This window comes from Heteronotia binoei, chromosome 21 (assembly GCF_032191835.1).
Source record: "Heteronotia binoei isolate CCM8104 ecotype False Entrance Well chromosome 21, APGP_CSIRO_Hbin_v1, whole genome shotgun sequence".
In the NCBI taxonomy this organism is placed as follows: Eukaryota; Metazoa; Chordata; class Lepidosauria; order Squamata; family Gekkonidae; genus Heteronotia; species Heteronotia binoei.
In genome coordinates, this window is record NC_083243.1 from 95,610,885 (window position 1) to 95,632,326 (window position 21,442).

The 21,442-nt window shown below is 45.7% G+C and overlaps 1 protein-coding gene across 7 annotated transcripts in view; it reads left to right on the plus strand.

Annotated features, from left to right (window-relative positions):
- CKAP5 (cytoskeleton associated protein 5) overlaps positions 1-20,458 on the plus strand; it is a 154,884-nt gene extending 134,426 nt beyond the window's left edge. For 6 of the 7 annotated variants that reach the window (XM_060261131.1, XM_060261129.1, XM_060261134.1 and 3 more), the window contains 4 exons: positions 1,338-1,421; positions 4,860-5,019; positions 15,826-15,980; positions 19,748-20,458. In XM_060261131.1, the coding sequence (XP_060117114.1) occupies positions 1,338-1,421; positions 4,860-5,019; positions 15,826-15,980; positions 19,748-19,990 (642 nt within the window). In that variant the 3' untranslated portion in view covers positions 19,991-20,458. The remainder of the gene's footprint in view (positions 1-1,337; positions 1,422-4,859; positions 5,020-15,825; positions 15,981-19,747) is intronic. The other variant, XM_060261132.1, reaches the window with a different exon arrangement.
- Positions 20,459-21,442: the final 984 nt, after the last annotated feature.

Here is a 21,442-nt window from a genome sequence, read left to right on the forward strand (position 1 = left end):
TTAGTTCAAGATGGCTCAGAGTTGTAATGTTTGTGAATTATAGTTTAAACCAGGGGTCCCCAACTCCCAGGCTGTGGACTGGTACCGGTCCATGGCCTGTTAGCAACTGGGCCGTGAGTTGTATAATTATTGCATTATATATTACAATGTAGTAATAACAATAATAGTAAGAAGACGACGACATTGGATTTATATCATGCCCTCCACTCTGAATCTGAGAGTCTCAGAGCGGTTCACAATCTCCTTTATCTTCCTCCCCCACAACAGACACCCTGTGAGGTGGGTGGGGCTGAGAGGACTCTCACAGCAGCTGCCCTTTCAGGGACAACCTCTGCCAGAGCTATGGCTGACCCAAGGCCATTCCAGCAGCTGCAAGAGGAGGAATGGTGAATCAAACCCGGTTCTCCCATGTAAGAGTCTGCACACTTAACCACTATCCCAAACTAATAGAAATAAAGTGCACAATTGTATCATCCTGAAATCGCCGCCACCACCCCGGTCTGTGGAAAAATTGTCTTCCACAAAATTGATCCCTGGTGCCAAAAAGGTTGGGGACCACTGGTTTAAACTTGTCTTTATGATAGTCATGTGAATAAGTTTTCATATATGGGGGCCGAAATGTTGCTTGGAGTTCAGAGTGGCTTTTGACAATAGGTGGTTTGCTTTTCAGTAGTTCTCCCTGTTTAAAATGGTAACTTGGGTGTAAAACTAAACTCCAGGAAAACAGGGCACAGTGATATTGCTATAAAGCAAAAGGAAGAACTGTTTGCATTTGTGTGGCACCTAGTGTTTCCTTTAAAGCCCTATGCAGTCAGGGGCCAACATATCTGTGGGACCGCCTCTCCCCATATGTTCCCCAAAGAGCTTTACACTCATCTGAACATCTGCTTCTGGCAGTCCCCAGCACAAAAGACGTCTGCCTAACCTTGACCAAGGCCAGAGCCTTTTCAGCTCTGGCCCTGCCGTGTTGGAACATGCTCCCACTTGAGATCAGGGCCCTGCGGGATCTATTACAGTTCTGCAGGGCCTGTAAAACAGAGCTGTTCTGCCAGGCCATTGGTTCAGGCAATGGATGTCTAATTTTATCAGCCTCCCCTGTGCAAACGTGCCTGTGCTGCGCATTTTGGCATTCCATGTCCTTGATGGCAGTTTAACCCACCTGTTCAAATTATTGCCCTCTGGCACTTGCACAATATGCACTTCAGGTATATGAAATCATCAGGGTGAAAGGTTTGAAGGATGTTTCTTTCCAACAATATTCATGGGAACGCTTCTTAAATTTCCATATTTTCGAGGGTTACATTTGTGTTTATCTGTCTGCTATTTTTGTTTTATAGGATGAAAAGTCTCCAAAGGCCAAAGTGAATGATATTTTAGCAGAGATATTTAAGAAAATTGGCTCCAAAGAGAACACTAAAGAGGTAAGAGCCCTTATACAAAGTGATGGTGGAGTGGAAGATGATGATAAGTACACATTCTTCCTTCTTGTGTATCTGTACTCACACAGAGCTAGTTTTGGAACATTCTGGTGCTCTAGGCAGGTGCTAGTGCTTATCCCTGTCTTTACGTGGAGACAAACATGAGTTCCATTTAAGTTCAACAGTATTCTTTAACTCTGTGGTTCAGTTCACATCCAGACTTTTAACTTTTAAAAGTGGTTGTGACTAGTTCAGACACTTCGCTTTGTTTTAGATTTATTCCTGGGTGAGGTCTGAGGAGTCCTTTGTAGAAAGTGGTATTGGAGAGATGTTTTTCAGATTCACTTGGATGAGCCAGGTCATCTTATGTCCGTGGGGGGGAGAGGAACAACCTCGATGAAGAGAAGTTCTGCTAACTAGCATGAGAGAGAGAAAGTTCTTTTGAGAGCAGCTGATCACCATTCTCCCACAAGACTCAGGTTAACTAAGTACTAGCATGTAACATAGATGGCATCACCCAGGCCATACATAGTTTCAAACATCTCTCCATGCTAGGCCTGCACACACACAGTACCCATTTGTAGCTGCACAGGTAACCACTATTGCGTAACAGTTGCAACCTTTAACTGTTGTTCATTATTATCTATATCTGAGCCCTACAGGGAATGGGTGGAATAGAAATTTACTAAAATAAAACTAAAATAAAATAAATATCCATATTCAAGATGGCATGGCTGTTATAGTCCTGTGTTATATATCCATGCACCTGTGAGACTTGTGTGATACCATGACACATTTGCCATGTGCACCCTCCTGACTGGTCTGTAGGGCACGGGAGGCAACTCAGAGAGCCAATTTTATAGTGGTTAGGAGCATGGATTCTAATCTGGGAGAACCAGGGTTGATTCCCCAGTCCTCCACATGCAGCTGCTGGGCCAGTCACAGTTCTCTCAGAGCTGTTCTCTCGAGAGCAGTTCTCAAAAGAGCTCTCTCATCTCCACCTACCTCATAAGGGTGCCTGTTGTGGAGAGGGGAAGGGAAGATTGAAGGGAGATTATAAGCCAGTTCGAGACTGAGTGAAGGGCAGGTGATAAATCCAATCTCCTCCTTCATGAGTGGGCTGTGCATTTGCTAGGACTTTGGGCCAGATATATCATGATGTCCAGTGTGTAAACAAATATATTCTGTTGGGCAGAGGACTTGTGTGTAGCTGCATGTAGGAGAGCCCTCTCATTCATATTACAGTTTTTCCATCCATTCGTATTGCACAGGCTGCTTTCTGATAGTCTCTTGGTAGTCACATCAGCCTTGGCCAACCTACATTCCCTAAAACAAAGTGGGCAGCTTCATTTGCTCCATTATTTCCTCACTAGGAATAAGGCCTGCTGTGAAGAAAAATACAATGGGCTCTAGAAAGAGGCTCTGGGTAAGTGCCCCCCCTTGCTGTCTTCCCTCCCACCCAAATGAAGGCATTCACTCCTCCCCCCACACACACACACAACAGGGGGAGCTGATCTCTGCCAGCTGGCCAGCAGCTGTAATTCTAAGTGATCTCCAGCCGTCACCTGGAGATTGGCAGCAGTAGTTCCCCAGGAGAAAATGGCTTGTTTGAAGGGTGGAAATGGCATTGTACCTGTCTGAGGTCCTGGCCCTCAAACCCTACCCTCTCCAGGCTACACCCCTCCAATTTCCAGGAATTTCCTGACCTGGAATTGGCAACTGTTAAGTCACACTGGCTGTCATAGGGGGACTGCTGCTGTACAGGAGCAAGCAGCCAGGCCTAGTTAAGTCATGCCAGTCAGGTGGCATCAAGTCACCCAGAGGCTGCTGCCAGGCCTAGGATAGCAAACTTCCAGGTGGAGGCTGAAGACCTCCTGGGATCGCAACTGAACTCCAGACAAAAGACCTCCCTCCCCCTGAAGAAAATAACTGCTTTGTATGGTGGACTTTATGGCATTATATTCAGCTGAGGGCAACATTGGTTGCCTAGCAAAAGCCTCTTGGCTAGCAGCTTCCCAACTGGGGAGGATGGTGGGAAGAAGTGACAGGAAAGAGGTGGCCACCATGGCTTCTGAGGAAACGCTTTGTCAGGTCTCAGTAGAGAGGCAAACTTTTCTGAGGCCAGTTGATGGAGAGGACACAAAGGAGCATTGGAGATGTGTCTGTCTCTTAAGGTAAGACTGTTTTGGCAGTTTGTTCAGTGTTCCTGGGGCCTGCAGTGGGCGGGGGACTGAGGAGTCAGCTAATGGGAACCCAGAGATGGTAACTGATGCATGATGGGCCAATAGTTTGTTGGGTGCACCTGTCAGTCAATGGGAGCACTCCATTTGGCCACCACCATAGGGGAATTATTATCTATATAATGATGATTGCAACAACTGACATCACAGTTTGCATACCCTGGAAGGTGCTGAGGGCAAAGCTACACTTATAGGCATCTTTTCCATCCTCTTCTTCTTGGTACAAGGAAACTAAAAAGCAGGAAGTACTCTGATGCAAGTAGAATTGTACATTCTACCCTGCATAGCATGTTGACCTGATTTGTCTTCAAGTACCTCAAGACATCAGGGTTGTCCTTACTTATGTGAATGCACATGATGGTAGTCACTATTTATTTGTTCTGTGGTTCATTATTTAGTTAAATATTTCTTCAAGGGCCTATAGAACTTTTGCCCATCGTCAAGCTTTCTATCCTAGTTTTGGAGCCTTTCTTTCTAGTAATGCCACAAATTCTGCACAAACCATTGACTTTTTATGACTTGCATTTTCAGTTCAAAACTACTTTCCTATTGCCATAGCTTCTGTTCACCATGTTAGTGAACTACACACTGTATCACTATCCCCCCTTCTTACTGATTCATCAGGAGAAAATTGTTCTGTGCCTTGATATGACAGTTTTTTCAAAGATGTGGTCCATCTTGCTGAGGACATTATCCTTGCTTCCTTTTTCTTTCCTGTGTCAGAATGACCATCAGTGAACCTTATATGTCCATAGGGCACTTGGATTCTGTCTTCATAGAAATCAAGTGTCCTGAAAGACCAAAGATGCTCTATGTTTGGCAGGCAACCAGTTTATCTTTGCTTGCTAGGTTCCTATATCTGGGACTACACACAAACCAAGAAAATTAAGTCGCTTCTGCTTAAGCAGTGAGGATCTGTGCTACTTGACTTCTTCTAGAGTCATCTTTGTTCCATGGGCAAGCCTTCAAGCTGTAGTAGAGGCACTCAACCGATTCCTCAAGGCATGCACATATGTTTGAAGATGTGGTATCAAGAAAATGAATGAGCATCAGTTCACTGGCAAAGACCTTTAGACTGTTCTGAAACTAGCTCTGTGCAGATCTATGTGTAGGATTGTATAGATGATCACTTGTAAAACATCAGGTAAACCTGTCTTTTCTGTAAACATTTTGGATAACTCAGGAACTTTACTTTCTAAAGGGTCTTGCAGAGTTATATGAATACAAAAAGAAGTATTCTGATGCAGACATTGAGCCCTTCCTCAAGAACTCTTCACAGTTCTTCCAGAGCTATGTGGAAAGAGGTCTCCGGTTAATTGAAATGGAAAGAGAGGGGAAAGGACGCATTCCTTCTTCTACAGGTAACTTCATAGTGTGGCAGCTTCTTCTTCAGAGTGACTTGTTGCTGTGTAGAATGCAACTATTTGTATAAATTCTTTTTTTAGGAAAATAAGATATACTTAAATTGTCATTACTTATTGGGAAAATAATTAGATTGTCAAATAATTCAGCGTTGGTTAAAAGATGCAATTTTCTGGTGCAGTTTTGGTCCATATATGAGATTTTCACTTGCTATTGGACCACATGATTTATCCGTAATTAACCTTGCAGAAAAGGTATATGTCAGCAATCGCTAGTCCAAGGGATTGCTTGTAAGAATACAAAATTATAAAACCCTGTGTAAGTCCTCATGCACACAATAGTCTTAGTAGCTATCCCAACAGTCAGGACCCAAGGGGAAAGCTTCTAACCTTTCTGGGACTAAACAAGAAAGTCAACCCTGCAAGGAAGGCCAGTTGCAAAATGATTTTGCACAAAACAGCTAACCTTGTAGATGAGCACTTGGTCTAGGTTCTAGAATTAGGAATGAAACCACCTGAAGAACAAAATAACACAAATGTGATTTAAAAGAATTTATTAAAAGTGTGCAGTATGGTTGCCAGGTCCAATCTTTTCCCTGGTGAAGGGATGGGGGGAAGGGTTCCAGGAGGGGTGTGGCCATCCCTTATCTGATGATGTCACACAGAGAGACATCATCATGCACCTGACACAGCTCCAGCACTCATCTACTTTTTTTCAGCCATTGGTAATGAGAGAAGAAACCTATGTCTCAGTTCAGGCCAGGAGGATGCATTGAGCTTCATCATTACCAGTTGCAGTGCCACAATTTGTCTTTCTAATCTCCCTCTAACATTCCTTTAAGAGAACTGATACTCTTAGGTCAGCAACTAAATGTCTAGGAAAGTTAAAAATGTTCCCCTACTGTTTTTTAAATGCTGTGGTTTTTTATAGCTATAGAAAGAGTAAGAGCCCAGTAGCACCTTGAAGATTAACAAAATTTGTGGCATGGGATGAGCTTTCGGTAGACACTGCTCACTTCTTCAGACTTACATCCATTTATTCTTTGCATCCTTCTGGACCAAACTGAGACCTAGGGTTCCTGTCTCATTACCAGTGATGATAACTCTACGCTACTACCTCTGCATATCACGCCTAATCCAATCAAGTCTGCTATTGTAATTCAGCATCTGAAATAATCTTTATAAAGTTTTTATCTCCAGTACCTCATGTTACATTTTATGGCATGCATGGTCCAGCCCAACAAAGTGACATTTATGTCAGATGTGGCCCTTATAACAAGTGAGACAACTCTGAGCTACACAGTAAAACAGTGGTTCAGAATTTCTAGATGTTGCCCTTCTTAGCTGAAGATGTTCAGCAATCAAAAGTCTACTCCATCCAGATTAAGCATTGGGTAGGCAGGGTGCCAGAACTGCAGCAAACGAAACATTCAGGATGTTTCTGATGTCGCAACCAGAAACCAAGGCATGATAGTTTCCAAAAGGAGAGCCACACTCAGGAGCCATAAGCTAACTTTTTAATGACCAAAGTTCCAGGGGCCCTTAGACCAGTCAGATCTCTGGCTGGTGATGTCAGTTGATGAGGTGATCCTGGGGTCTGACAAAAATAAACTAGTAGGGCAGATTTAAGATCTGTCTATGTCTACAGTGTGTGCCCACCTTATCTTTAACAGCCTTTCACTGAGAAAGTATTTTAGAGGAACTTTTTCAGTACTCCCCTAAATTTCCATTTTTTCATTGGAAAAATTGAAAAAAAAATTGCCTCAAAAAGAAATGGGAACAAATCCCCCCCCCCCCCCCCACACACACACAATTATAGAAAAATCTTTCTTATGTGAAATGTCCCCAATCCACAGCTGTAAATATCTGCAGATCTGGGCAATTTTACTTCCCTCCATTCCTCTCCCCCCAAAAAACTTTTCAGGTTTTTCTGCAAACCTGGGGGATCCCCTAATTTTGTAGAAAAATTTTCATTGCATGAAATGTCCTCAGTCCACAACTGTAAGTATTTGCAGATCAGGGCATAGTTGGCTATTAGAATATAAAAGTGTGAACCTGTAAGAACTTTGCGGGGACATCTCATCTCTTTCCTCACTGTTTCCTCTTTCTCTTCCCTGAAACCAACATAGTCTCTCCCTTTTTAATGTCGTCTTCTCTCCTTCCCACCCACCAGCCACTATGTATCAACAGATATAGCTGGGTGTCATCAGTATGCCCAAAACTGGTTTTCTGTTTTATTACCTGCAGTATGCAATTAATCTTCTTCGTGGTCTCTGTGCAGTCCCACACATGGGTTTTCCCGCTGGGACGAACCCGACCTCGGAGAATTCAAAGCTAGCCTAGGCGTTATTTTTGGCGCGCGTTCCCTCCCGCTCTGGGGAGCAGGCATCCACTGCGCATGCCTGAAGCGAGGGGAAGGCACTCTGCCCACCCAGTTTCTTTCTAACCGGGATAGTCCTTCCTCGCTGCGTCTCCTTCGTCAACCTAGCCTATTCACCTCATCTTAACTTATCCGTGACCGATCTCCATTCGATTTTTCCGATCTTTGCTTCTTTTTTTTCTACTGGTATTGTATAAAATATATATATATCTTTACCCACTTTTCTATCATCTCGCTTCCCTTCCCTACCCCCCCTTCCCTCCCGGGTGTATGGAAGGAAAAGATCTCAAAGTCACTTTTAAAAAGTGCACTCGCTGCGGGGCGAAAATCACATTGTCCGACGGCCATTCACTGTGTTTGTTTTGTTTGGGGGAAGCCCACAGAACGGAGACTTGCATCCACTGTACCCAGTTCGGAAAGCAAGCCAGGAAAAACCGCACCGCGAGACTGAAGAGTCACCTCTTGGAATCCTCCCTGCGACCCACTATGCCGCATTCTTCTGGGCCCCAAAGATCACCGCCTTCCCTAACTCCTCAAAGGGACACGGCGAAGCCGGCAGCTTCAGTGGCCTTGGCTCCCAGCAAGCCTAAGTCCGGAAAGCATACAAAAAAATCCCACGACTCCAAGAAAAAACACTTGGAATCGTCATCTAAGGAATCGTCATCTAAGGGGCACCAGGAATTGAGGGGTGCATCGAAGTCGACCCCACCGGATCCCAGAGCCTCTGACGTTACACCTCCGACGGCGACCTCCGTACCGAAGTCACCTCCAATTCCAGCTGTGTCAACACAATTGTCGATACCGATGGACAGGATCGAAGAAGAAGTGATTCGAATTCAGTCCCGCTCGCCGTCACCATCCATCCACAAGTCCGTATCTGAACACCTCCTAACTGAGGACCTGACGGAATTGTCAACACAGATGCAAGAATACCAACTTGACCTACACTCTTTCGGGGACATGTCCTCACCAAGGAGAGTTAAGGATGCTACCGTATCTCCCCTGCAAATGGAATCCCCTCGATGCCGGGAACCCCGGAGCTATCGGTACCGAGAAAGTTTTTCTAGCCGTGAGAGAGATAGAGATTCACGCCAATACCATGGAAGATCCGCAAGTCAGGACAGAGACCACTACTGCTACTACAGCAGCTACTGCTACTACAGAGATTTCTGGATGACACTTCCGCCTTAGACTCCCACCAGTCCGGCTTTCGTCCGGGTCACGGGACGGAGACAGTGCTGGTCGCCTTGGTAGATGACCTCCAGCGGTATCTGGATCGAGGCGGTGTGGCGGTGCTGATGTTGTTAGATCTGTTGGCCGCATTCGACACGGTCGACCATCGGCTACTGGCCCGCTGGCTTGCCGACACAGGGATTAGGGGGTCGGCCTTACAGTGGCTTTCCTCCTTCCTTGATGGGCGGGGACAAAGGGTGGAAATTGGGGAGAGCTGTCCCAGAGGCACCCACTAGTGTGTGGGGTGCCACAAGGTGCAGTTCCCTCCCCCATGTTATTTAACATCTACATGCGCCCCCTTGCCCAGATTGCCCGGAGGTTTGGGTTCGGGTGCCAACAATATGCAGATGACACCCAGCTCTATCTGCTAATGGACGGCCGGCCTGGCTGCGTCCCGGAGAACCTGGACTTAGCATTGCAGGCCGTGGCAGGTTGGCTCAGGCTAAGTGGGTTGAAGTTGAATCCAATGAAGACAGAGGTCCTTTGCTTGGGCCGTGGTGCCCTGGGGGGGAAATCCCCCTTCCGGCTTTTGACGGTGTACCGCTGAAAGCGGCCCATAGAGTCAGGAGCTTGGGGGTTCTTCTGGAGCTTTCATTGTCAATGGAGGCACAGATAGCGGCCACTGCCAAGTCCGCATTTTTTCATCTTCGACGGGCGAAGCAGTTGGCCCCCTTCCTTGAGCGCCAGGACCTAGCAACGGTGATCCATGCTACGGTCACCTCGAGACTGGAGTACTGTAACGCCCTCTACATGGGGCTGCCCCTGTGCCGAACTCGGCGGCTGCAGCTGGTGCAGAACGCAGCAGCTAGGCTGTTGTTGGGGCTCCCAAGATGGGAGCACATACAGCCGGGGCTACGCGGACTGCACTGGCTGCCGGTGGCGTACCGAGTTCGTTACAAGGTGCTGGTTATTACCTTTAAAGCCCTATATGGCCGAGGACCTGTCTACTTGAGGGACCGTCTCTCCCCGTATGAACCCCAGAGAGCGCTGAGGTCAGCTGGAAAGAACCAGCTGAATATCCCTGGGCCAAGAGAGGCCAGATTGAAATCCACCCGGGATCGGGCCTTCTCTATAGCGGCCCCCCTACTGTGGAACCAACTCCTGGAGGAGGTACAGGCCCTGCGATGTTTAGATCAATTCTGCAGGGCCTGTAAGACCCACCTCTTTAAAACAGCCTTCACTTAATACCGAGCCAAGAAAGTCCTGCTGGATATGTTTTATGTTTTAATCACTGGATTTTATGAAAGATCTTAATTATAGCACCATAATCTTAAATCTAATGTAATTTTAATGATTTTAAGGATGATTTTATAACTGAAATTGTATATGAATCTAAAACTGGAATTTATAATTGATTATTGCACATGGTTTTACTGTACACTGTATTTACATGTTGTGAGCCGCTCTGAGCCTGCTTGTGGAGAGGGCGGGATACAAATAAAAAGTTATTATCATCATCTCCGTACAAATCTCCATATCGATGCCGATACACGCCCTCGAGGTCTCCCTCGGTTGATTACCATCGTCATCAATACCCTCGGTACCGCACCGACCGATACCAAGAGGCACTGCCCCAGTACCATGACGAATCTTCTCAACCTCGAGACAGAGGAATGGCTCAGCCACACCAGGACCCGACATCACCGACTCCTTTGACTTCGAAACAACAAACATGTCAACCCAAGGCGAAGCCTCTGCCTTCAGTACCGACACTACCAACACCTGATGCCCCAGAAGAGGAATCTGAAGCTAAAACCTCTGAATCGTCGCATTCAGTGTCTTCACCAGCATCACCAGCATCTGATATTGTGAAGCCAGCTGAGCTGTCTCCTTCTGAAGGGGCGAAATCCTATTTGGACCTAATTTCTAATATGGCCACCGCATTGAATATCAAGTTAACAGCTGATCTCCCTAAAATATCAGATGTGGTCCATGACTTGGTTCACGCCGATTTGCCTGCTAGATCCTCCCTACCAATGTTGCCAGTCCATCTTAAAGCCCTGAAAGAAGCCTGGGATAAGCCAGCCTCTATCCCTCCTTCATCAAAACGTGTAGAATCACTTTACAAGATTCATGCACCAGAATCAAAGTTCCTGTTGAACCATCCTGCTCCAAATTCGATGATTGTGCATTCGTCATCTAAGTCCAAACAAACACGTCATCCTGTACCACCAGAAAAGGAGGGAAGGAAACTTGATACATTGGGTAGGAAACTCTACTCCATCTCTACAGCCACAGCTAAAACAAATAATTACCTTGCTTATTTTGCTGCCTACTCCTACAATATCTCTTCACAACTAAGTAACTTAGTAACATCCTTACCAGAAGCCTCCCAGAAACAAGCTTCTAAGCTCTTACATGAGCTTAATCGCCTAAGCAAACAGCAAATCAACACTGTAAGACACTCCGTAGGATGCTCCTCCAGGTCAATGGCTGCTGCTGTGGTGCTACGCAGACATGCTTGGCTACGCTCATCGTCTCTCCAACCAGATATAAAGTTCAAGATTGAAGACCTCCCCTTTGATGGACAAGGCCTCTTCAGTGCAACCACTGATGACATTCTAACCACAGTGGACGATAGTAGAAAGAGAGCCAAAAGATTGGGAGTTAACCAACAACAATCTCATCATCATTTTATTTATATCCTGCCCTCCCCGCCGAAGCAGGCTCAGGGTGGCTAATAGAGACCATGAAAGACACCGTTCTATAAACGTCCCCGCTCTCCCAGACAGACCGACTACTGGAAGCGCAAGGCACCTCCAGCTAAGCAGCCTTTCCACCAACGCCAACGACCCCAACCAACCAAGAAGACTGCCACGGCTACTAAGCAGTCTCTTTGACTTTCTCAGCCTGCCACCACCACTGATACCATTGATACACCACCCTACCACATCCAGACTTCTCCCATTTTACCCCATGTGGAAGTCAATAACGACAGACTCATGGGTTCTTAAAATTATCCGCAAGGGTTATTCCATAGAGTTCGCTTCGCACCCAAAAAGCCATCACTTCATACCTACCCCTCCCTCCCTACTTCTCCAAGAAGAAATCACCACTTTGCTGGCCAAAGTGGCCATAGAGCCAGTTCCACCTCAATACCATCGCACGGGATTCTACTCCTGATACTTCCTAGTTCCAAAAAGGGATGGAGGGCAGCGCCCGATACTGGATCTTCGCGAATTCAACAAACATATCCAGTACAAAAAATTCCGAATGATCACCTTGCAGCCCATCTTGCCTCTCATCCCCAAGAATGCTTGGATGGCGTTCATCGACCTTCAGGATGCATATTTTCACCTTACAATCAACCACTGCCACAGAAGATTCCTTAGGTTTGCTGTCGGGAACGAACACTATTAGTTCTGAGCACTCCCATTTGGCCTGTCCACAGTGCCAAGAATCTTTACGAAATGCATGGCAGTGGTAGCAGCATCCCTTCGTCAAAAGAAGATTGCAATTTACCCGTATATAGACGACTGGCTTGTAGTAAGTCACTCGGAAGAACAACTACAACAGGATATCTTGATAACTCTGGAACTCTTATCAGCCCTTGGGTTACAAGTCAATCACCAGAAGTCCCATCTCACACAAACGCAGGACATCCAATTTATAGGAGCTCGTCTTTCCACTGTAGACCACAAGGCCTACCTGCCAGCAGACAGAATTACCAGCATTCAATCTCTGGCCAGTACTATAATATCTCAACCAACCCAGACAGCCTTTACCTTCCAACGCATGCTGGGCTTGATGGCAGCCAAAACCTCGGTTTTCTCTCATGCAAGACTCCACATGAGGCCCCTACAACTTTGGTTCGTTCGATCATTCCACCCTCAACGTCAATCTCAACGAACCTTACTAACAGTCCCAAGTCACATTTTGCCACCATTATAGTGGTGGACAGTACAGAATCACCACCTCACCGGGATGCCATTCCTAAGACAATCTCCATCAGCCATCGTCACCACAGACGCCTCGAGATGGGGTTGGGGAGCCCATTTCGACACACAGTGCAAGGACAGTGGACAGCATACGAAAAATCCCACCACATCAACTGCTTGGAGCTCCTAGCCGTCCACAGGGCACTCAAGTCCTTCCTGCCATCACTTCACGGTCGTCACATACAAGTGACATCAGACAATGTGGCAACTGTGTTCTATATCAACCGACAGGGAGGAACCGCATCCACCCGTCTCTGCAAAAGAGCTCTAGCTCTTTGGTATTGGAGCATCGCACACGACATACACCTCACAGCGGTACACTTACCAGGGGTCCAGAACACCCAAGTGGACACCCTAAGTCGGAAACTCGTCAACGACCACGAGTGGACATTCAAGAGGCCATATCTCCAACCAGTCTTCAGGGAATTTGCCTTTCCAGACAACACTCGATGTGCCCAATTCTATATGCGAGGACCCCCTTCGATCCAATCTGCAGGGGATGCCTTTCTCCAACAATGGAACGGACCACTACATTTTCTGTTTCCGCCCATTCCACTAATAACAAGGACACTTCAAAAGATTCAACTGGACCAAACCAACTGCATACTTGTCACACCATGGTGGCCTCGCCAACCTTGGTTCACAACCCTCCTCCTCCTCTCCAAAAGCATATTCCACTGCTTCCCTCAAGCTCCTGTCACAACAGAATGGCAAGGTCCTACATCACGACCCAGGTCGCCTCCGACTGACCACATGGCGGATCAGTTTTTAGACTTTCCTGAGGAAGTTAGACACGTCCTGTTGAACGCCAGAAAGCCATCGACTAGGAAGTCTTACGCCTTGAAGTGGAAGTGGTTCACTGATTACGCTACTCATCATAAATTTCATCCTGCATCATCTTCGATGTCACAAATTCTATCATACACCCTTTTCCGCTCCGAATCCGGTCTTACCTATTCATCACTGAAAGTCCACCTAGCCGCCATTTCCGCCTTCCATCCGCACAGTGTTCTCAGATCCTGCTGCAAAATCGTTTCTTAAGGGGATTCTACATCTCCAGCCACCAATCCGTCAATTTTACCCTACATGGAGTCTATTCTTAGTCCTAAGCCAACTAATGAAACCTCCCTTTGAGCCAATGGCATCTATTCCTCTACAGCTTTTATCGTGGAAGACAGCACTGCTAGTGGCACTTACATCTGGCAAAAGGGCCAGTGATATATGCGCCTTCCGGGCAGACCCTCCTTACACTGTCTTCCATCATGACAGGGTAGTTTTATGACCTGACCCCACCTTCCTCCCAAAGATTGTGTCACCGTTCCATTTACAGAAAACGACTACATTACCATCTTTCTTTCAAAACCCCATTGACAGGGGCCAGAAAGCTCTACACAATCTTGATGTACGTCGAGCCCTTGCTTATTATATAGACAGGACATGTTCCTTTCGTAAAGATTCGAGACTTTTCGTTGCTTACGGGACTCGTAAAAAAGGACAAAGAATCTCTACCCAGAGACTTTCTAAATGGCTGGTAGCTGTCATTGCACTATGCTATCAACTGGCTAAGCAACCTGCCCCAGAACATCTACGAGCCCATTCTACAAGAGCTCTTTCTACGTCTTCTGCCTTTTCCAGAGGCGTACCTATGGAAGACATCTGTGCTGCTGCAATTTGGTCTTCTACATTTACGTTCGTCACGCACTATGCAATAGATGTCCGTGCACGGCGAGACTCGTCTTTTGGACAGGCTGTACTCCGCTCCAACTTTGATTGAAGCCCGCAGTCTCTCCATAGGTAAGTGCAGTTCCATTGTTATCTGGATGTTCTTGACTGACTTCCATGTTTTAACCTCTGAAGTTTCTTTTCAGAACCAGCACCCACCTCCGTGCAGTCCAGCTTACCAGTCACCCATGTGTGGGACTGCACAGAGACCACGAAGAAGATAAACAGGTTGCTTACCTGTAACTTATGATCTTCGAGTGGTCATCTGTGCAGTCACACACGCCTGCCCAGCCATCCCTGCTGCTGGCTTCTTAACTTAATCCACACTTATATTTTTACGACACAGCGGCTTGAAAGAAACTGGGTGGGTGGAGCGCCTTCCCCTCGCTTCAGGCATGCGCAATGGATGCCTGCTCCCTAGAGCGAGAGGGAACGCACGCCAAAAATAACGCCTAGGCTAGCTTTGAATTCTCCGAGGTCGGGTTCGTCCCAGCGGGAAAACCCATGTGTGTGACTGCACAGATGAACACTCGAAGATCATAAGTTACAGGTAAGCAACTTGTTTTTATTAAAGGGATTTTTTTTGCCTTAAATTTTGTACAATGAAAACATTGTCCTATTTTCATAAAAATATTTTTTTCAATAAAAAAGTGTGCAATGACTGGCTATGGGGATGGTGGAGGCCAGATAATAATAAATTTTTAATGAAGTCCCAGCTTTACTTTATCAGTAGACTGAAATTAAATTGTTCAGTAATTTGTCAGTTTTTGGCCAGAAAAAGTAATTTTGACCCTTTGACTAGTTTCCACCCCTGATCTCACATGGCAGAGGTGTCGAACTCATTTGTTATGAGGGCCAGATCTGACATAAATGAGACTTTGTTGGGCCAGGCCATGTGTATGCCTATTTAACATTAGGTAGCAGAGATGTAAACTTTATAAAGGACACAAACACATTTTTTTTAATTAAAACATGCTTAAAATGTTAGCACTTGGTCTTAAAAGTGCTTTCTTTATATCTCTCCCACAGGATCCAGGGAACTGGGCAAAGGAAGCTCTGGCTCTTTCTTTCCTTCCCCAGGGGGCCAGGAGCTGGAGGAGCTTCAGCCAGTAGAAGGAAGAGATGCTTGGCTCAGCAGTTCTGCTGTGCAGTTGAGAGAGCCTAGAAAAACCAAGCTCTGCCTTCCCCCCCTCCTCCCCAAGTGAAGAGCCTCAGCCAATAGATAAAATAGAGGCTTTGCTCTGTAGCTCCTGCGTGATTAAGCAAGCCTTGCAAAGCAAACTGTTATGCAGAAGGGAGCAGATGATAGCTGGTTGCTCAGGGGCCTGATAGGAGCCCTCTGGGGGCCTGATTTGGCCCCCAGGCCACATGTTTGACACCCTTGGTCTAGGGCTTCTATAACTTAATGGTGTGAAAACAGCCACACTGGAGTGGTTTCCAGTGTTATTTGGGTAATGTCAGAACAGACCTGTAGAAACACTGCAGCTATCAGTGTCTGCTTCAAATTCATTCTATTGTATTTTCTTTTTCCAGGGGTTTCTCCACAGATGGAGGTATCATGTATCCCTACTTCAACAAACACAGTATCTTCATCAATAGGAAATTCAAATGGTGAAGAAGTGGGGCCTTCTGTCTACCTGGAAAGACTAAAAATCCTCAGGCAGCGATGTGGCCTTGACAATGCAAAGGTATTATTATAAGCGTGACAGCATTCGGCAGGCTCTCTAGCCCTTCTATTGTGGCTATTGTTTGCTCTTCGCTTGTTTGCTCTTAGTACAGAAGCCTTTACTTTTGCTTGTAGACCGCTTGCTTTAGTTAGGCTTCAAGCTACTTCTGATGTTACGCAGAAGTGGAAAAGAGGAAACACAAGTGACCCATTACTTGCACTGCAGCTTTTCATGCTTCCCCTGTAATCCTCTTGTTAACAAACTTTTCCTAATTTGACTAGCTGATTTCTATGAGCTTCAGAGAAATCTATGAGGTTCAGATTATGATCCCATATCTTGCAGCAGATCCTTACTACTTTCCCTACTCTCATAGATCCCATGAATTAGTTCTATTTGAAGGGAGCCAATTGGGTGGTGGCCTCCAGTGAGTGACTGAATTGCACAAGGTTCTTAATCTTAGGTTCATTTACTGCAGTTGACTGTTCCATTAGTAGATGAAAACTCTCAGAGTACAGTTCTATATTAGACTGTGGTGAAAAGTGCTGTCACTCACAGCTGACATAGCAAACCCTTAGGGCAGGGGTGTCAAACATGTGGTCCATGGGCTGTTTCTGTCCCCCAAGCGACTGACTCCCTTTTACTTACTTCTCTGGGGCTGCTGCCATATCATCACAGCTAGCTTTTGCCAAGCTCCTTCTTCCTAGTCCCCATTTGTGCAGGAGAGAACCAACCCACACCTCCCTTCCCTCTATTGGCTGAGCTCGCCACCTTTGGGAGGAAGGGAGGGGGAGGGAAAGCAAAAGCTGGTGCTCATGCAGCAAAACCAGAGCAAAGCCTGACTCCTCCTGGGGCTCCTTTAAGAACAGCAACATTTTATTTTGTTCTTCAGAGGGGAGGGAGGCTTTAAAAAAATAATAATAAGACTTCTCAGTGTCTGCCTGGGATTTTATTTTCTTTCAAAAAGACTCTGATTAGGAATTAGAACACATAGTTTAATGACTGGAAGTAGATGGCTAAGTATTTAAAAATATATCTTTGGTTCCATATGTTTCAGTTTAAGGCATCTCCCTCCCTCGCTGCCTTTATAACACTGATTTTGTCCAGTCTGAAATCAACATATTATTTCACTTGGAGAGATCTTCCTCTCCAGTTTAAACAGATGAAGAAAAAGAAAGAAAGAAACCTAACAGCACAGTTTGCATTTTTAAATTGTTGTTAGCCATCCTGAGCCTGCTGGGGGAGGGCAGGATATAAATATGATAAAATAAATAAATAAAAGCTACAATGTGAGTCCATTGGTCCTTGTATCTTGGAGAGCGGAGTGATTTGAGATGCCAGATGACCATAGCAAGTGTTGGTAGTGAGATATGAAGGTCTCAATTTAGTTCTGGAGGATGCATTGAGCTTCATTATCAGTTGCAATTCAGCAGTCTCTCTTTCTAATCTTCCTTTGAATTTTTTTAGTAAAAGAATGGCTGCTCTTATGTCAGTAGCTGAATGACCTGGAAGTTTAAATGTTCCCCATCTGGTTTTTGAGTGTTTTGTTTTCTAATGTCAGACTTATGCCCATTTATTCTTTGCATCATCCTGGATTTTAATCCTCTTGGACGAAATGGAGACCTAGGTTTCCTGCCTCATTACCAATGCTGATATCTCCACTGGTACTTTCCTCTTTTGCATATCTCACCTAATCCAGTTAAGCCTGCTATTATCATTCACCTGCTATTGCCATTTGACATCTGAAATCACCTTTATAAAGTTTATATCTCCAGTACCTCATGTTACATTTTATGGCACACATGGCCTGGCCTGACAAAGTGATATTTATGTCAGATTGGGCCCTTGTAACGAATGAGTTAAATACCCCTTGTCTTAGGGTTTTCAAGGTGAAGATGTTCAGAGGTGGTTTGCCATTGCCTGCCTCTGTGTCTTGACTTTTGTAGTCCTTGGAGGTCTTCCATCCAAATACTAGCCAGGGCTGACCCTGTTTAGCTTCTGAGATTTGATGAGATCAGGTTAGCATGGGAGTAAGTGACCTAGGTAATTGCCTAGGGTGCCAGCACCCAACAGGGGCACAGGGCGGCCGCCCCCTCCCTGTTTGTGCCATCCCTGAGCCTCTGACTGGACGCTGAAGGGTCGGAGGAATTCCCCTGCCCCTCAGCACCCAGAAACAACGTGCAGCGCTTTTAAGCTTCAGCATTCTTCGGCGCCACTTGTTGTTTCTGGGTGCTGAAGGATCAGAAGAATTCCCTTACCCCCTCAACACCCAGAAACAATGGTGCTTTCAGGCTTCAGTGTTCTCCGAGGAGAACGGCAAAGCCTGAAAGTGCCACTTGTTGTTTCTGGGCGCTGAAGGGTCGGAGGAACTCCCCTGCCCCTCAGCACCCAGCAGGGCAGGGCTGGCCCTGGGGTGCCCTAGGTAGACTTGCTACCTGGTGCCCCTCCCAAAGTGCCCCCCCAGCTCCGCACCCCATCCCCCCACATGGTGTCTCGCCCAGCCCCTCGCCTGCTCACCGTCACTAAAAATGGCGGTGCTCCGCTCACTCCCTTCCCCCTGGGGCTCGCCGGCCAAAAGTAAGTGTAGCCAGCTTCACAGCCCATGCCTGCACATTTTGTTAAGAGACAAAACGCACAGGTGCAAGCTGCAAAGCTGGCTAAGCTTACTTTTAGCCAGCGAGCAGGAGGAAGGGAGCAAGTGGACCGCTGCCACTTTTAGTGGCAGTGGGAAGGCGACGCCGCGCCAGGGGTGGGCGGGCAGCAGGGAGGGAGGCAAGCTAAGCGCTTGCCTGGGGCACGGGAGGAGGGGTGAGAGCCCAATTTGCCACCCCCTGCCTCTCAGTGCCCCAGGTAACCGCCTAGTTTGCCTAGTGGGAGGGCCGGCCCTGGCGCCCAGAAACAATGGCGCTTCAGTGACTGAGATGATGACATCACCTCTGGGTGATATCATCATGCCGTGCATGCGTGAAAATTTCCCCCGTGGGAGGGGGGTGGGTGCGTGGTGGGGTTCTGCTTTAGAAGGCAGAAGCCCATGTGCCGGCCCTGCAGGTTAGCCTGGACTATCCAGGTCAGAGCAACTGGGAATAATGGGCAGGGTGAATACGGTGACTGTGTATACGATGTTCCATCTCTTTGAAGTTAGTAAATTAAACACGAACAAAGGGTAAAGGCTCCTGCAAGCTGTATTAGTGAGATGCTGCAATGTAGTTCTGCCATCATGGGAATCAGTCCCTGGACTCCAGTGACAGGCCTGTTGCAAGAGCAGTTTGTTCCCTTCAGGCTCTGCATGCTGTTTAATTTAGTTTCATGATGCAGTCACCACTGAGTATTTGAAGTGTGAAAGTGGGTACATCCCAAAAGCTGTTGTTTTTTGATTATCTCTTTAATTAATGGCACATTTGTTGGGTATGTTTGGTTCATTCAGAAAGGTATTGTCAGCTGAGAACTAACAGGCGTGAAATATTACAACTTCAGTCTTTATCTGGATTTGGTTTAGCACTCATTGGCTGTTATCCATATGCTTATACAAGCAAACATTCCTTTGGACAGTTAACAGATTGTATGGGATAAAAAGACAAATGGACTATACCCAAGTGTGGAGCAAGTATCAAGCAATTTAAAAATTTCATTAATTGCATTTTAAATACATGTGTGATATTCATTCTGTGTTTCTTGATACTTAAAAAGATCAGTCCAGCTTTAAAAAGAAAGAAAAATTCCATATTGTGGCAGAAACCTCTGAGTTCATGCAGTGGTTGCATTTGTCTTCATTACTATGTCTTCATTCCCAGCAGGAAGACAGACCTCCCCTGACTTCCCAGCTCTCTAAGCCATCAGTCCCTACAGTTGCATCCTCTACAGATATGCTCCACAGTAAGCTTTCACAGCTCCGTGAGTCACGAGAACAATATCAGCACATTGATACGGACTCCAATCAGACCCACTCTTCTGGAACCACCACTTCTTCCTCCACAGCATCCAATATTGATGACTTGAAAAAAAGACTGGAGAGAATAAAAAGCAGCCGCAAGTGAAATGGCATTGAGAGCGCAGCTGTTGCAGAGCTGTTCAGCCTTAGTTTACTAAACTAGAAGTCTTCATAGCTAAAGTGGCCTCATGTAGGCCTCATGTATACAAACTGGTTTATGTGTATAATACCATGGATCTTGGAGGAAGATCCAAGTCATTGTGGCACAAGTCTTTGTACATACTTTGCTTCTCTGTGAGCATCTCGACTGTAGAAGACTGTCTGTGTATTAGTTTGAGTGTACAGACCTGTAAACAACCATTCTCCTGGTAAATCCAGTTTCTCATAACTTGTTTTTATTTGTAAAGTTGCCCTATGTTTCCCAAGTCTTAACTCTTAGAAGCTCTCCAGTGGATTCTCTTTTAATTTTGTGCATTTCCTCTCCATATAATCCTTGAACCGTTTCTGTATGAATGCATGGCATGAAATAACTAATTTAAGTGTCTTTTTGTAAATAAAGTTTGCATTAACTCTCTGGGAGCAAAAATGACTGTTGGTGGGAAAGGTCTGTTAGTGTTTCTAGATGCCAGTGATACGACATTTCTAGATCTGAATGAGTGGCTAAAGTCCCAGCAATAGCAGTGGATTGGTACACATTGAGGCTGTAGTCAGAAGCAGAGTCACTAAAAGTTCAAGCATGCTGCATTTTGCCAGAGCCTCCTGAATGGTTAGGGGAGAAAGTTTTTTCTGTCTGTATTGAGGAATTGGTTTCATCTCTTTTGATATTAGAAACTTTTAACTCAAAAGATGAATTCAACATCCCACATTCAAGACTAGACTGAATTCTTCTGATGACTTCGTTTCTCGTTTTGTTATTATTGTACATGCTCGAACCCTAAATATTTAAATGTGCTAATTTGATCTTGGCAAATTTCCAATTTAGTTGGCAATCATAAGCTGTTAGGAACTTTGTATGACATGTGATTGCTGCTGAAGATTGGAACTGCCCCCTTAGGACACTGTTCCCTGGTTGCTTGTGCTCTGAAGCAGATGATACTTTTGTAAAAGATGAAGTTCAGGGGATTTCCTGAATCTGTTGCTGCCTTTATGTATGTATTATGCAGTGTAACATCTTTGTACCTCTTATGATCTGATTCACAGAAGCTCCTTAGAATTTAAAGGGGTCTTTTCCTTTTGTTTTTTCAAGGTCTTCCCTGCTGCACCACTTTTGCCTCTTTTGAACTAAGTCATGTTGCAGCTTCGTAGTGGTAATCCTTTGAATATCAGTGCTTTCCCATGATTGACAGAAGCTTCATCTCATTTTATTTCTTCACAGATCTTAGGCCTTGATATAGTGCTGTCTGTAACTAACCTTCCAACTGTACTGAAATGATCAATTTGATTTTTATGGAAACCTCACATAATGTATTATGTGTGCACTGATTTATTAATATAGCCCAACATAGAGCGCTAGTGTACATGGGAGAAATCTGCTCTACAGCATCTCTTTTTTCCTAAT